The sequence below is a fragment of the Kogia breviceps genome, chromosome 1 (assembly GCF_026419965.1).
Source record: "Kogia breviceps isolate mKogBre1 chromosome 1, mKogBre1 haplotype 1, whole genome shotgun sequence".
In the NCBI taxonomy this organism is placed as follows: Eukaryota; Metazoa; Chordata; class Mammalia; order Artiodactyla; family Physeteridae; genus Kogia; species Kogia breviceps.
Window position 1 is genome coordinate 202,234,152 of NC_081310.1, and position 14,240 is coordinate 202,248,391.

General features: G+C 65.9%; 1 protein-coding gene across 7 annotated transcripts in view; it reads right to left on the minus strand.

Annotated features, from left to right (window-relative positions):
* Window positions 1-14,240, minus strand: part of AGRN (agrin) — a 32,521-nt gene that overhangs the window by 14,459 nt on the left and 3,822 nt on the right. For 5 of the 7 annotated variants that reach the window (XM_059066852.2, XM_067019940.1, XM_067019956.1 and 2 more), the window contains exons 3-4: window positions 3,694-3,741; window positions 140-355 (exon numbers count right to left, since the gene is read on the minus strand). In XM_059066852.2, coding sequence (XP_058922835.1) covers window positions 140-355; window positions 3,694-3,741 — 264 coding nt within the window. Of the gene's footprint in view, window positions 1-139; window positions 356-3,693; window positions 3,742-4,357; window positions 4,831-14,240 lie in introns of those variants that run through there. The other 2 variants (XM_067019969.1, XM_067019972.1) reach the window with 2 other exon arrangements.

Genomic DNA, 14,240 nt, shown 5'->3' on the forward strand with positions numbered 1-14,240 from the left:
GCAGGCCCCGCCCTCCTCATCCCTCCTCACTAAGGCCCGCTCCAGCCCCGCCCCCGCGCCCCCCCCCACAGGCCCCACCCCCTCACCACAGTCCCCGCCCTCCCGCATCCCCCTCACCAAGGCCCTGCCCCGCACTCACCGCAGGGCCCCCGGCGCAGCAGGCGGATGCGCCTCTGCTGGCTGCACTGCGCCCGCTGCAACTCGCACTCGTTGCTGTAGGTGGAGGCATCTGAGCCGCACACGGGCGCCACCACGCTGGGGCAGGCGCTCTTCTTGCACACGCAGGAGGCTCGGCCCGGCTCCTCCGCGCTGGGCTCGCAGACGGCGCCAAAGCCACACAGCATTCCTCGGCACGCTGCGGGTGGGGCGGAAGACGCGACGGGGTGGGTCGGGGCCCGGCCCCTGCCGCCTCCAGGCCCACGGTCATCAGGTGCACAGTCCAACGTCCACACACCTGCCAGGATCTTGCACGGACGGTCACACATGCACATGCGTGCCCAGCCACGTTCGTGCTGGCACTCACAGGAACCCCGGGTGCGCCCACCACAGCCAGGGCCTCATGCCCTCCGCCTCTCAACCACCTCCCCCACGCAGAGCCTTCTCTGCCCCCGCGCCCCCCAGCCCCGCAGCTGTGGAGGGGGCATTACATCTGCTCCTGACCCACTCCCCACACAGAGGACAGCCAGACAGCCCCCAGGCCGACTCTATCACAGGGAATCAGCGTCCCCGCCTCAGAATCGAAGCCCCTCTTCCGACTGTGACCTACCCCTCGGAACCCCGGCCCGCCCCGGCCCCTCCCTGGGAGCTGTTCCAGTGTTCCTGCCCACACCTGGCCCCCGCCACCTCCCCAGGGACCAGCTCCTCTGCCTTTCATGGACCGGCCCGAGGTCATACAGCCGCAGGACAGGGGTTGGGGTTATCTGAGGTCAGGTCACATGCTCCACCCTCGGCGCAGAGCCCAGTGCCCTGCCGGCCCCCACCCCTCTCCTCTCACTTCTTCCCCCTCCTGCCTCTCTGGAGGCCTCCCCTCTCCTCAGGCCTGTCCCCACTTGGGCTCTTGTCTGCCCACTCCCCCACCTTCCACGTCCCCACAGCCGGCCTCCCGCGGGTCCGTGCTCTGCTGTGGCTCCTGGCCTGCCCTCCCTCCTAGGCCAACCAGCTGCAGTCTCGCTAGGGCCCCTCGGGTACCCACACGCCTCGTCCTTCCTCACCTGTCCTCCTGGGCCCCCACGCCCTCCCCGGGTCCTGCTGCCCCGCCTCACACTCAGCATGACCTCCTCAGGGACCCTAGCACACCGGGCCCCGTGGACCCAACTGTTTTCTTCTTTAAACATTTTCGTTCTCAACTTTGCAGTGTCGCCAGCACGCACCCGCTCACTGAGTTGCAGAGCTGTCAGGACAGGGCCCAGATGTCACCCAGGGTGACATCCCCATAGGCGGGGTGTCATAGGCCCATTACGGGCCGCGGCTGTCTGGATCCAAGAAACGTTCAGTTGGGTCCACTTATCATTAATACGTTATGGGGGTCGGGGGGCGCCCCCATCACCTCCCAGCAGGCGCAGGCGGTGGGGCAGGAGGAAGCACCCTCAACTCCGAGGGGGGTGGGGCAGTGCAGGGAGCTGTCACCATAGCGACAGCCGGCAGGTGTGTCTGGGGACCCCCGCCCCCACCCCCCACAGGCTGAGTGACCCGGGGCTAGAGGCAAGGGCGGGGCCAGCATGGATACCCCAGCCTGAACTCGCTGCAACATCCTGTCCTCCCCTCACCTCATCTGGGCACCCACGCAGATGCTTCATCAGATCCTGGAGCCAGGCTGCCCCTACCTGCATTCACCCACCAAGTGACGGTGGGCAAGTTATCGCCTCGCCACAGCTCAGCATCTCCTCCAGTGAATGGGGACAACAGAACCTACCCTCCAGGGTTGTTGTGAGGCTAAATGGGCCAATACCTGCAAAGGCTTGGCGAGGCCCAGCACTCCACTCTGTGCAGGGTGCTGCCATGACTAGAGCAGTAAGAGCTGCCGGCCTATCGGCCACCCCTCTGTCCTGGCTCAACACTTTGTCTACTCATAGACCCTCTCCTCACTTTCCACCTCCCGTGGTCTCCTTCTCTCTCCCTTAGCACTTCCTCTCACTTTCAGCCCTCACTTGCCCAAGGCCCTGGGGACCCCCAGGCCAAACCCCGGGGCACTTCCTCCGTCTGGCTGGCTGCTCTATCTGGCTTCAATTGGACCTGCTGATCAAGGTCTCTCCCAGGGTCCTGACCCCATGGCCGAGGACTTGGTCACCTCACTGCCCCTCAGGCTCCCAGCCCAGCTGCTCTCTGTCTGTGCCCTGGGGCTCAAGCCTCTCTCGCCCTCTGGTCACCCTGGTCCAGCCGGACACCACCCAAGGTCCTAAGCCCTGGGCCAAGGACACCTACTCCTGCATGACCGGTAGGTTCCTCGTCCTCCAAGACTTGCACCCTCATCATGCAGGCTGCCCCTCCTTAGCGCAGGTGGAGCGCCCAGGACCTGCACGCTTCACGGCCCTTGAGCGTCACCTCTGGGACTCTGCCACGCTTGCCCTCCTGAAGGAGCCTCACTCCTTCCTTGCCCGAGGCTCCCTCACAATGTGCGATGCCGGAGGCGGTGGTGGCTTTTTATAGCCTCCGCCGGTTGGAGTGGGTATATTTAACTCTCTCCCCAGACTTGGGTAGGCTGGAGGACGGAGCGCACGCCCTGAGCCCTGCCTGTGACCGAGAATGTGCTGTGTGCGCGCCTGGGAGGGGTGAGGACGGTCATGGGGGGTGGCCGTCCCGAAATGTGTGATGGGGTCAGAGGGCAGGTGTGGGGCCCACATGGAAGGCTGTGGGGCGAGCCGATGCACGTGCGAAGGAAAAGAGACACGGCAGGCCTTGGGGCTTGAGGAGAGAAGGCTGAGGACGCTGGGAGAGAGGAAGGTGTTTAAATCCGGCCAGCTCCAGGCCTCTTGTCCACAGCCTGAGAGGCTCAGTCCTGGGCCCAAACCCCCAGCCCGGTGCGGACCTGCCCCCTCCCAGGGCCCATCCCATGTATGGATGGCTCTCCGTGTACTTCCAGGGACCCGGGCCGTGCCTGCCCAGCAGGGGACCCAGGCACTGAAAGCAGACCTGGGAGCAGCCCCCTCTCCCAAGAGGACCCCAGGCCACCCCTTTCCCTGCCCTCCTGAGGCCCTGACAGCTTCCTCTCTTCCCCTCCCACATTAGCTTAATTGCAGCAGCCCCCAGGGAGGCCGGGGCCCCAGCCCACAAAGCCGGTCAAGAAGGCCAGGCCCAGCCTGCGCAGTCCAGGAACAGACCCGCCCATCCCTCCTCAGACAGCTGTTCTTGGTCCCGCCGAGGCCCTCTCCCTGAGCCCCTGGCCCCCCACGCCCTCTGTCCACGTCTTCTGACCCATCTCTCAACCTGTGGGCTCCAGGACTAAGTCAGCCCCAACTTTTGAGGCCTAGACGGGGCCCGGTCCAGGGACTCCAGGCCCCACGTTCCTTTGCTGCCGCCACTGTGGACTCTCCAGGAAAGACCCAGGGTCCCTCATCCAGCCTCCTGCTGCTCCAGGCACAGCTAACACGTCTGACGTACACCCCCCAAGAATGGCCCCCGACCACCAAGAGCGCCACCGCTCCTCTAGGCACACGTTGCCAAGCTCAGTCTGTCACCAGTCGAGCGCTCACTCACCATCCGGAGGCGTTGGGGGCACTGGCGTGAAGTGGGTCCCGGGTTTGTCTGGAAAAAAACCAAATCTCCAAGTCAGGCGTCCCGCCCCCTCCCACCCGAGCCAGTCCTTCCGTAGCCTGTCCCGTTGTCCGGCCTGGAGGGGTCACCCCTGCCTGCACACACCCCTTCCCTGGCTCCACTCTGAGCCCTGAAGGCGGACAAAGACAGAGGCTGAGGCCTGGCGGTGGACACAGACAGAGGCCCTGGCTTTTCTCTGCCCCTCCAGCTGTACATCATGGTCTGACACCTGTCAGGGAGGCCCAGTGGCAGGGGTGTGGGCGGCCACCTATTCCCGAGATGAGCCCCAGGCCCTGCCAAAGCCCCCATTCCCAGCATAGCCAGCTGCCCCCAACCCCCCAACGAAAGTTGTCTCTGCAGCTCAGGATGAGGGCCGGCCCCTGCCCCCCCAGCAGCCCACAGACAGCCTTTCGGGGGGCCCAGGCATGCAGAGAATGACCCATGGTGTTCCCAGAAGATGCAGTGGCCCATCTGAGCCACGCCACAGCTGACGGCCTCTCTGTGGCCCTGCCTGTCCCCTAATCTTTGGCGGCCAAGGCAGGGGACCTCGGCGAGCAGAGAGGCAGGGTCACCTGGGCCCAGGAGGCTGCCACCCCCACAGACGTACAGTTGTTCAGGAAGAGTAGCACCGCGAGGCCGAGCGTGGCGGTGGCCAGGAGCATCAGGCAGACGTTACAGGGGATCATGAAATACCGCACCAGCAGGGAGACCCCGCGCCGCTGCCGGGGGTCCCGCTCTAGCGGCAGCGGAGGCATGGCCGGGCTCCTCAGCCCCCACTCGAGGCGTAGGGGTCCTCACGGGGTGCCCTTGGGCCTCTTCGGTGCCACTCGCCCCATTCTTGGACCCCTGGGGCGGCTGACAGCCGCTATGTTCTCAAAGTTCAGCTCCAGTCAGAGCTGGGGAGCGGGGCGCGCCAGGCCCCCTCCACAGCCCCTGAGGCTCAGGATGGGAGGTGTGCAGAATTCTCCTGGCGTAGAAATCCCAAGTTTGGGCTCGGAGGGAGGCGGACGAGGAACCGAGGGCCAGCACCACCCCTGCTGTCCACGCCGGCCGGGGCCTGGGCCGGAGGCGCCCGCAGCTCTCCGCGGGGCTCCCGCTGGGCTCAGCTTCCCGCAGGCAGCCTCGGGGAGGCCCGCAGCCCCAGCCCCTGCCCGCGCGGCGGTCCAGGAGAAGCCGGTCCGAGCGGGCAGGGCGGCGAGCGCCCCTCGCCCGGGACTCGGCGGGTGCCGGCTGCTCGGTCCCGGCAGAGGCGGGAGCGGCGACGGCTGCGAGCGGGAGGGGCGCGCGCGCCTCCGGAGGGAGAGAAGAAAGAGGTGGCCGCGGAGGGCCGCACCGCTCCCCGCGCCCAGGCCGGGGCTGAGGCGGTGAGCGAGGGGCGCCGCGGAGGGAGGGCGGGGAGCGGAGACAAAGGAAGACGCCTCCGGGGACCCCGGCGTCCGCGGGGAGTCGCGGCTTGCGCCGCAAGGAGGATCGGGCGGACGAGGACGGGAGGGCGTCGGCACCAGAGAGAACGCAGGGCCTGCGGGCGCCGGGGGACGGCTGGGGGGCTGGGTAGCGGGGGCGAGCAGGTGGGCGAGAGTGGGGCGGCACAGGGTCCCCTCCCGCTCCCACCCGGCCGGGCTGGGCTGGGCTGTGCGTGTGAGCGGCGGCGCGGCGGAGTGTCCGAGGGTCTGTCTGTGTCCCCGCAGGGGGGATCGGCCCGCACGAAGGACCCGGTTCTGGGCTGCGGTCTGCGTGTTACCGCGTGTGCGTGTCAATGTCTCTGCTCCTCCTGGCGCGACCCAGGCACCGTGGGGGTTGCGTCTCCAGGTGCATACACACAGGTGGGGAGTGGGCTGGGCTCAATTGAGAGGATGCGCCACCCCTCCCTAGGAACTGACAGCAGCACCTCAAACCATTCTCGCACCCCCAACTCGCGCCCGCGAGGTGACAGAATCATGCAAATGAGTCCGATGTAAATGAGCGTTATGCAAATAGTCCCGGGTCTCCAGGCCCAGACCGCAAGGCTGGAGCGCCCCCCAGAGGCCTTCCGGGAACGTCGAGACCAGACCCTGACGTCACAACGGGCCAGGGCGCGCGGCTCACCTGGGACTCCCGTCCTCCCCATCACGTGTGCAGCTGCCTCACAAACATGTCCCTGGAGTCCTCCCACACACACCTCGCTCACTCCCTGCTCGTCGGGAGGGCTTCCCCCCACCCTTCTTTGGCTGGGACAACCACCTGCCAGCCAGCACCCAATTCTTCAGGTCCATCTCCTTGGACTCCTTTCAGTTCTGCGCCCAGGCGCACTAGTACCAAATCCCAGCAGGGTCACCCACCCTGTCCGGGTCCCCCATCGCCCACAGCAGAGGTCTTCAAACCTCTTGGAGCCCTGGAACCTGAGGGTCTACTGAAACCTTGCAGGAAAAGTCAATACACAAAGTGGTCCCCCCCAACCCCAGGCCGCGATGGACCCAGAGTAGCAATCTGTCAGGCCACCTGGAGACCCTGACCCTGGCTGGCCTCACTCTCTCCTCAGGGGAGCCTCCCACCCCCTCACCTCACCTCACCACACCCTGGCACTGCCCACACCACACTGAGAGTGGCGATGCCCCGGATTTGGAGCACCCAGGGCAGGGTCTGACTTTTTATCTCCTCCGGGCAGGGCTTGGCCCAGAGCCCAGAACTTGGTGTGGTGAGCCCAGGCAGTGACACATTTCCCACTTACTTCTCACTGCAGCCCCCAGGACTGCAGTTTGAATCCCTTGACTCAGGGAGGGGCCCGCAGACAGTGCCAGGGTTTAAACCACAGACGCACGCACTGGGCACACGCCCGCACAGGAGCCCTGTCTGCTGCCACTGTAGCTTGGGACATCATGGGTGGGCCCTGCTGGAGGAGGGGAGGCAGGGGATCAGCATGTGGGAGGGGCAAGCCCTGGGACCAGTGGGAGCCAGTGGGGGCAGGGCCGGCCTCCCCCAGGCAGAGACCCTGGACTCTGCCAGCAAATGGGCTGGCCTTAGGGCTCACGTGATGGTGGTGGCGGTGCTCAAGGCCTGTCAGGTCTGGCCTGGGGAAAGGGGACCCGCATGCAGCCCGGTCCCTCCCAGCCCCAGCCCGAGCCTGAGCCCCCACAGGGCTTGGATGCCTTCAGAGAGACAAAGGGCCATTGAGACCTCAGAGCCAGCTGGGGGAGGGGAGCTCAGGCTACCCGGGCTATTTTAGGATCTTCAGACTCAGAATCATTCAGCCCTGACCAGGCCACTCAGGCTCAGACCCCAGGAACAGAGGGTGCTCCGAGCCAAGAATCGGCCCCCCTCTGGGCTTACACACAGCAAGATGGTACTGCTCACATGTGTACACACACACTCGATGTCCCAGGTCTCACGTACGCAGATACATGTACACCCACTCACTCAAGTCTGCACAGGCACTGGGTGTCACACACTCACCTGCGTGCATACACGCTGCACGCCTTCATGCAATGCAAAACTTGCCCCTCAGTCACACAACACACACTGCGTGTGCCCCCGAAGGACACGGTGTGGTTACGCCCCTCCAGCTGCTTCCCTGAGAAGGAAGATGGGGAACGGAGTCTACGAGGATGGGAAGTCCTACCTACTGGCCCCATCCCCGACCCCTTTCTTACGCAGATGACCCCTCCCTCACTCCGGAGGGGCCGGGCCCAGCTCCCCCCGAAAGGAGTGGGTGGGGGTGGGGCGGCACCGCCCTCCCGGCGGCGAGCACACACCGCGCGTGCGCACACACCTTTAATGTCGGGCCTCGCGGCCTGCCGCGGCTCGGCTGGTCCCGCGGAGCGCGCGGTCCGCCTATCCCCACCGCCGGGACCTCGAGGGTACCCCGCTTGTGTGTGAGGCGCATCGAACAGTCGAGCGCCGGCCGCCAGGCGGCCGGGAGTCACAGGTGTCTGGCCGTCCCGGTGGGGGAGGGGAAGAGGACGGGTCAGGGCGGCCCCTTCCCCCAGCCCCGGCCTGCTGGTGTCTGGTCTCGGGCTACGGCCGTCCCCTCCCCCTCGGCCTCAGCAGACAATGGGCGTTTCACGGCGGGACGTCGCTGCTGGACCTGGGCCCGCCGCTGGGAAGGAGGCGGCGTCCAGCCCGGGCCCCGATCGCCGCCTCAGGTGAGGCCGAGGCCGGGAGGCGCCCAGGTTTGAGTCCGCTGGCTGCGTGCCCAGCCACCAGCGCCCGGGCAGGGCCCACACTGTGCCGGGTAGCCGGCGCCGCCGGGCGGTGGGACCGAGGGAGAGTCTGGGGAAGGGGCGCAGCAGGGCCAGCTCGTAGGGTGGCGACCGCTGGCGGCGTGGACGGCAGCTGCGGCCGCTGACGCCTGGCTTTCCTCCTCCCTCTTTACTCAGCCTTCATCCTGCCCGGGGCCCAGCCTCCCTCAGCAGCCCGTCTGAGCTCCCCCGGGGGTAGGCTCAGTGCAGGAGGCGTGTCCCGAGTCGGGTCAGCTCTCTGCACCCTGGGAGGTTACCCAGTGACAGAGAGTGCACTAGATCGGAGGGTCGTGGGGGCGGGGGTATCTGTACAGAGACCCGAAGGATGGGGAGAGGGCTTTGCACCTCCAGACAGAGGCAACTACAGAGGCCCAGGTGAGAACGGGCTCAGGAGGCTGCAGGAGACTGCAGGAGACCAGGAGGGGCCAGCCTGGTGAGGCCTCAGGGCAACAGGGGCCATGGGCGGGTCCTCGGGCCTGGGGAACGCTGGGAAGAGAGGGAGCCCAGTCCAGGGCCTGGACACCTGCCAAGACATAGGCTGAAGCCACCAGGGGGCGCCAGACGAACTGAGGAGGGGGACGGTAGGCACCTGCAGGAAAGGGGGACGCGGTGGAGCTGATCCATGCCTTCGGTCCCTCCCCTCCAGGACAGCCCCAAATCCACCTCTTTCGGCCAGGCCCTGCCCAACTCCGGGAGGAAAGATAAAGCTGGAAGAGCCAGGGTGGCACCCACGTGTGGTCAGTGCCTCGTGAGTGGAGACCCTGTGTCCTGCTGAGGGCCACGCCAGGCAGTGAGGGATGCACCGTCCAGCACAACGGTCTGAGTTGGGGGACGGTGCTTCCTGGAGGTATTGACCGGCTGGATGTCAGGATGAAGAGGAATGACAGACAGACACCTACTGGAACCAGAAAGGCAGGGGACAAAGGGGCAGAGAGACAGGCCAGACAGGCCAGAGCCGCAAAGACGGAAGACCAGACGCAGAACAGGAGATTGCAGAGGCAGCCATGGTGCAGGCCGAGTTTCTCCCGTGGGGGAGGGTGACCAGGACCAGCAGCAAAGGTGCAGCATCAGGTGGGAAGGCTCCTACTCAGAGGGGAGGGTCCCCCTCTCCCAGCCAGTGGGCTGTAGCTCTTGAGTCCAGGTTTCCAGCTCTCTCACCCGCACCACGCCCGCAGCTGCCTCCTCCCACCCCTCAGCCAAGCTACAGGGACTACCTGCTGTTCCCTGCACCTCAGACCTTGCTCTGCTGTCTTTCCTGCCCGGAATACCCTTCCCCCTTGGCCTTTGCTCCTCAACACACAGCTACACCTGGCCGCCTTGGAAAGCCCATTCAGAACCTCGAAGGGCACTGTGCGGGTGGCAGCGGCAGCCCTTCCGGCGGCCCTGTGAGGATCTGCTGCTGGGCCGTGAGCGCACGGGTGGCTGAGGAAGGAACCCACGGATGCATTCACAAATGGACCCTAGTGACCCTCACCGCCTCCCCTCCCGGAAAAGAAGTGGACGCACATTGCTCCCCACTGGTGGGTCAGGGACGGGCCACAGTCTGGCCCAGATGCTGTGCTCTTACTTCGCCCTAGTGTACACGGGAAGCCCGCATCTGTGGCCAGAGGGACAGGCTGCCTGCTTCTGCTGGGGCCAGCGTGGGGCGGCCCAGAGGCGGCTGCCAGTGGGAGGGGCAGGGAAGCTTCAGGCCCACCTCAGGCCAGAGGCAGACCAGCCTCTCCTGACTTGCCACACCTAACCCCTAACAGTGCCAGACTCAGAGTCCGGCAGGCACGAGATGGGACAGGGAATCCAAGTGGCCCCAGGGACTCTTCCTGTTCCTACCGCAGTCTTTACATCTCTGGCATTGAGAAACCCAGAGGCAGAGCCCCCAGGAGACGGGGCCCAGACCTCTGCCGGGTACAGGGGCGGGGAGGAGGGCATAGCTGGACACGGGGGCAGCAGGCAGAGGGCTGGAGCCCTGTTCCCAGGCCCCTGGGACACAGGCCAAGGTTGCCTGCTACCAGCCCGCTGGCAGGGCACCTGCAGGCTCCCCTCCCCAGGCTGATACAAGGGTGGCAGAAACCACAGCCCAGCTGGGGTTTCAATCAGAATCGTGTGCCGGTTGGTACACCTGAGGCTGCAGGCACACGTGCAGGCCACACAGCTGGAAACAGCAGGCTGCCTGGGAGAACAGAGCGCTTGCCCCTCCCATGCCTCTATGCCCCCGCGGGGGAGTGGGAGGGGCCGGCTTCCCCTTCCCAGGTCCAGCTGTAAGCAGCCCCTGGCAGGGGGCCTTCCTCAGAGGAAGTTCTCAGGATCTGCTCTGGGGGGAGAGGCCCCTTCGAGGGGAGCTTCCCTCCCCACTGGAAACTCCACCAGAGTCCTAGGTCACCCCTGCCCGGCTCCCAGCCACAGTCTGGGACTGGAACGTGATCCCTCCGGAGCCCCAGTGTGGCCCGTGGGGGCACAGTGCCCTCTGATGAGCTGCATCGCTGCCATCAGTGTAACTGTCACTAGGGCGCTGTCTCATTTCTGAGATCCCTTTTTCTCTTCAATGAGAGGTGGGCACTCCCTGGGACTCGGGTGTCAAGGGTTACTGGGGCTGTTTCAGTGATTGTGTCTGCAGCCCCCAGCCCCGCTGGCCCTTGGGGGCCTGCGTGGGGAGCCATGGTTCCCCTATCTCAATGGTGAGTGGGGGCTGGGGCCAGCAGAGCAGGACAGGAAAGGGAGCCCATTTTTCACACCCCCCGCCACGAGGCCTCTAGGCAAGGGTAGAACTCGTGCGGGGAGGGAGGGCAGTTGGCCTGGAGCCCGCAGGTGGAGGCAAAGGACTGGGGCGGGTGCAGGGGCAGGAGAGAGGCATGTTTCTACAGCTGTTTTCCACCTTCCTGTGGGGATGGGGGTGGGGGCGGGCTTTGCTTCTCAGGGGGCTAGGGGGAATTAACCCTTTAGGAAGGAAGCAAAGCAGGCTGGAGGAGGCTGTGCTGGCCTGACTGTAGCAGGGTGATGGTCAGTGACCTCTGGCTAGATCCACGGCCCTGAAGTCTGGGCCCACTCCCCTGCTAACCTTGCTTGGCAGCCCCATGCCACCCTCTACACTCCCCCCACCTCAGCCTGTAGGATTGGCGGGGCAGGGGGCTGTAGCCCCACACCTGGGGCAGCTAGCCCTGACCAGGTGAATCTAATTTCTCCTCTGTGCACGTGGGTCCCAGCATCCCCAGAGATGCTGTAAGGGCACAGGCAGGCCCCACCGGAATCCACTCTGTCCAGCACCCTGGGGGAGGCCAGTATAGACAGCGGGAGAGGGGAGGACAGTTTCAAAACAACTTTTTTTTTGCATTTCCAATCTGCAGGGGAGAACGGAGACCAGGGTTGTTCTCTGGGTGTGGAGCAGGGGGATGGGGTGGGGTCTGGAAAAAGCCAAGAGCTGTTTCCACTAGCTCAGTCCGGCGCAGTGAAGGGACAGGATCCAAAGCCCTTTGGTTTCAGGAGCAGCCCCCCACCCAAGCCACCGGGGCTGCCCCAGGGAGGACGCCAGCCAGCCCACCCTGGGCCCAGGGGAAGTCAAAGCCGGCACAGGTCCATTCTAGCGCTGACTATCTACCACGGACCCCCAGGTGGGGCGAGGACAGGCAGTGCGGGGGGGGGGGGGGGTAGGGGGGGGGCGGGGGGCGGGGGCGGGGTGTGTGTGTCACTCCCCACCTGAGCTGATGCCCCACCCCTGGCTGCTGGAAGGGAGGAGAAAGCCTGGGCGGGCAGCCTCCAGCCTGGGCCTGCCTCCTCTGCGATGACCTGCCCCGGGGAGGGGCCGAGAGGGCGCTAGGCGGGTCTGGAGGGGTGGGGTGGGAGCCTACCACTGGAAGAGGGAAACAGGGACAGGAAGGAGAGCCGCCTCCCACCTCAGGGAGGAATGTGGCCAGAGCAGGACCGGCTCAGAGGACGTGGGGGCACCGAAGCTAAGTGCCTGACAGCAGAGGGGCCCACCCAGGAAGCTCCCCCTGGACTTCTACCTGCCCCCGCTCCGCTTCAGAGAGGCCAGTCCCTGTCTGGGGGTGTCTGCAGTCCACAGCGAGCTCCGAGGCCACACGGCCTGCACCGGTGCCGGGCTGGCGGCCCGGGACCCAGGCCCTCTTCGGCCTGAGCTATATAGGACTGCCTTCCCAAAGGCCCTAGAAGGCTGGCCTGGCAGGGAGGAAGGGAGGGAGGGTGCTCGCTGGAATCAGGCTGGCCAGGCTAGGCCACGGCCGCCAGGACCCCGGGCTTCAGGGCTGGGCAGGGCTGAGCTGGGCCAGAGCCAGACTCACCGACCCTGTCCCTGTGCCAGACCTGGAGAGGGCAGACAACACTTCCTTTCTCTGCTCCTGGCTCCTAGTGGGCAGGGAAAGGCCTGGGGAAGGGCCCCAGGCCTGCATCCCTCCTGGGGGCTTCAGGGGACCCCAGGACCAGTCTTCGTGTGGTGGGGGAGGGGAGGGTGGTGGGAGGGTATGGGCGCTGCCCAGACCAGGGCAAAGTGGCTGAAGGCTGGAGCAGATGCCTGCTCAGCTGCCAGCCTGGGCAGGCTCATGGTGCGTGGGCGGCTGGCACTGGAAGAGGCCAGGCTACTTCCCGGACAAAGCAGGGGCCGAGGGGCTCCTTCCTGAAGAGGCTGCTCTGAAGCAGGGCAGCCGGCTCCCTTGCGCACAGGTGGTGCGGAGGGAGAGACACATACCTGTCTCAGTTATGCTCGGAATGTGGCTCCCCCGGCGGAGGACTGGGGAGGAGCTTCCTGGGGGCTGGAGGCCGGGGCGGGGCCCAGAGCCAGGAGGACCCTGCAGGCCCTGGGGGAGAAACTGAGGAAGGCAGTCCCAGTAGAGCTGGGGCCCACGTGGGGATGAGCTGGGCGCATCCAGGGAGGTGGGCCTGGCAGGATGTGGCCCTGACCTTGGCGGCTGTGGGCCTTTTGGGGGCCGGGGAAAGGTGTGATAGAGACAGGGGTCTTGGGTGGTCTCGGGGTGACCTCCAGCAATCAGTGGCTGCCCAGCCTTCACTCTGGGCCCTGTGGGGCAGGGGCAGCTGCGGGCTCCCAGGAACAGAACAAGGTCAGAGTCAGACAGGGAGGGGTCATCTTACTTCAAGCCCTGCCCATCCCTAACCCTAATCCCTCACTAGGGTGAGGCCTTGGCTCCCTGGAGAGCCTGGAGTGGGGTTTGAGGTCCTTATCTCCTACAGAATGGAAGGTGGGCCCTCCTCCCAGCCGCACCCCGCTGGAGGAGGTGGGGAGAGGACTGTCTCTTCCCCAAGCCTGGCCCCAGCTCCAGGGGGCCTTTTTCCTCAGGCCTTCCGGAGGCTCAAGGGGGAGGCAACCCCATCTAACTGGGGTCCCTGGGATGCACCCACCCTGCCCGCAGCCCCTGCCCCTCAAGGTGCCCCGGTTTGCTTCCAGAGAAGGGATCTGTGTCATGGGCTCAAAACTCCCAGGGCTCCCTGGCCCCTGGACCCCAAGCTTCTCACTCTGGGCCCCTCCCCTCCCTGGGGGCTTCCCCTCCACCCTGGCTCTATCACAAGGCTCCAAGCTACAGTCAAGGCTACTTCCTTTCCTTTCCTCTCCGTGAACCTCCTTCCCCAAGACCCTCCTCCTGGCAGGCCCACCCCAGAAGAGTATGGTGGCCTCGGCCCCTGCGGGGTGCTCACCGCATCGCTGCCCGCCGGCCTGTGGGCCCCAGCACCACTCTCCCCCCACCGGCCCAGCGGGAGCTGGGGGCCTAGCTGGTCCCTATCCGGGCAGCCAGCCAGCATACAGTAGGTGAAGTCTCGCTGGGAGCTCTCCCTGTGGGCCCTCCTTGCCAGGTGTCCCCCCTGCCCAGCCTGAGGTAGCCGGGACCCGGGCCCGGCCTGGGTAGAGCAGGATCTGGCAAGATGACAGATCTTGTTCTGCCCGGGGTGGCCCTCCTGCCACGTGTCCTCTGACCCCACAGAAGGCCTCAGTTACTGACTCATGGACCCTCAGGCTGGACCCGCCCAGCTGCAGAGTTGATGATGCGCCTTCTTGATCTTGCAGAAACGGGGGACTCTGCGCCCTGACCCCTCTCCTTAGCCCCCAACTCATCTTTCAAAACTGGGCATCATACCCCACAGCCCGCCCCTTCTCCCTGCCCCCCTCCCATCTTTTCCCTAGACCACAAGCTTCCAGAGCAGGGCCAAGGTCTCCAGTCCTCACCCACCTGGTGGGAGGGCCATGCTGGGACCTCCTCAGCTAAGCTGGTGCTGCAAGGGACCAGGGACACAGCCCTGCTGGCCTCTCTGTATGACGTT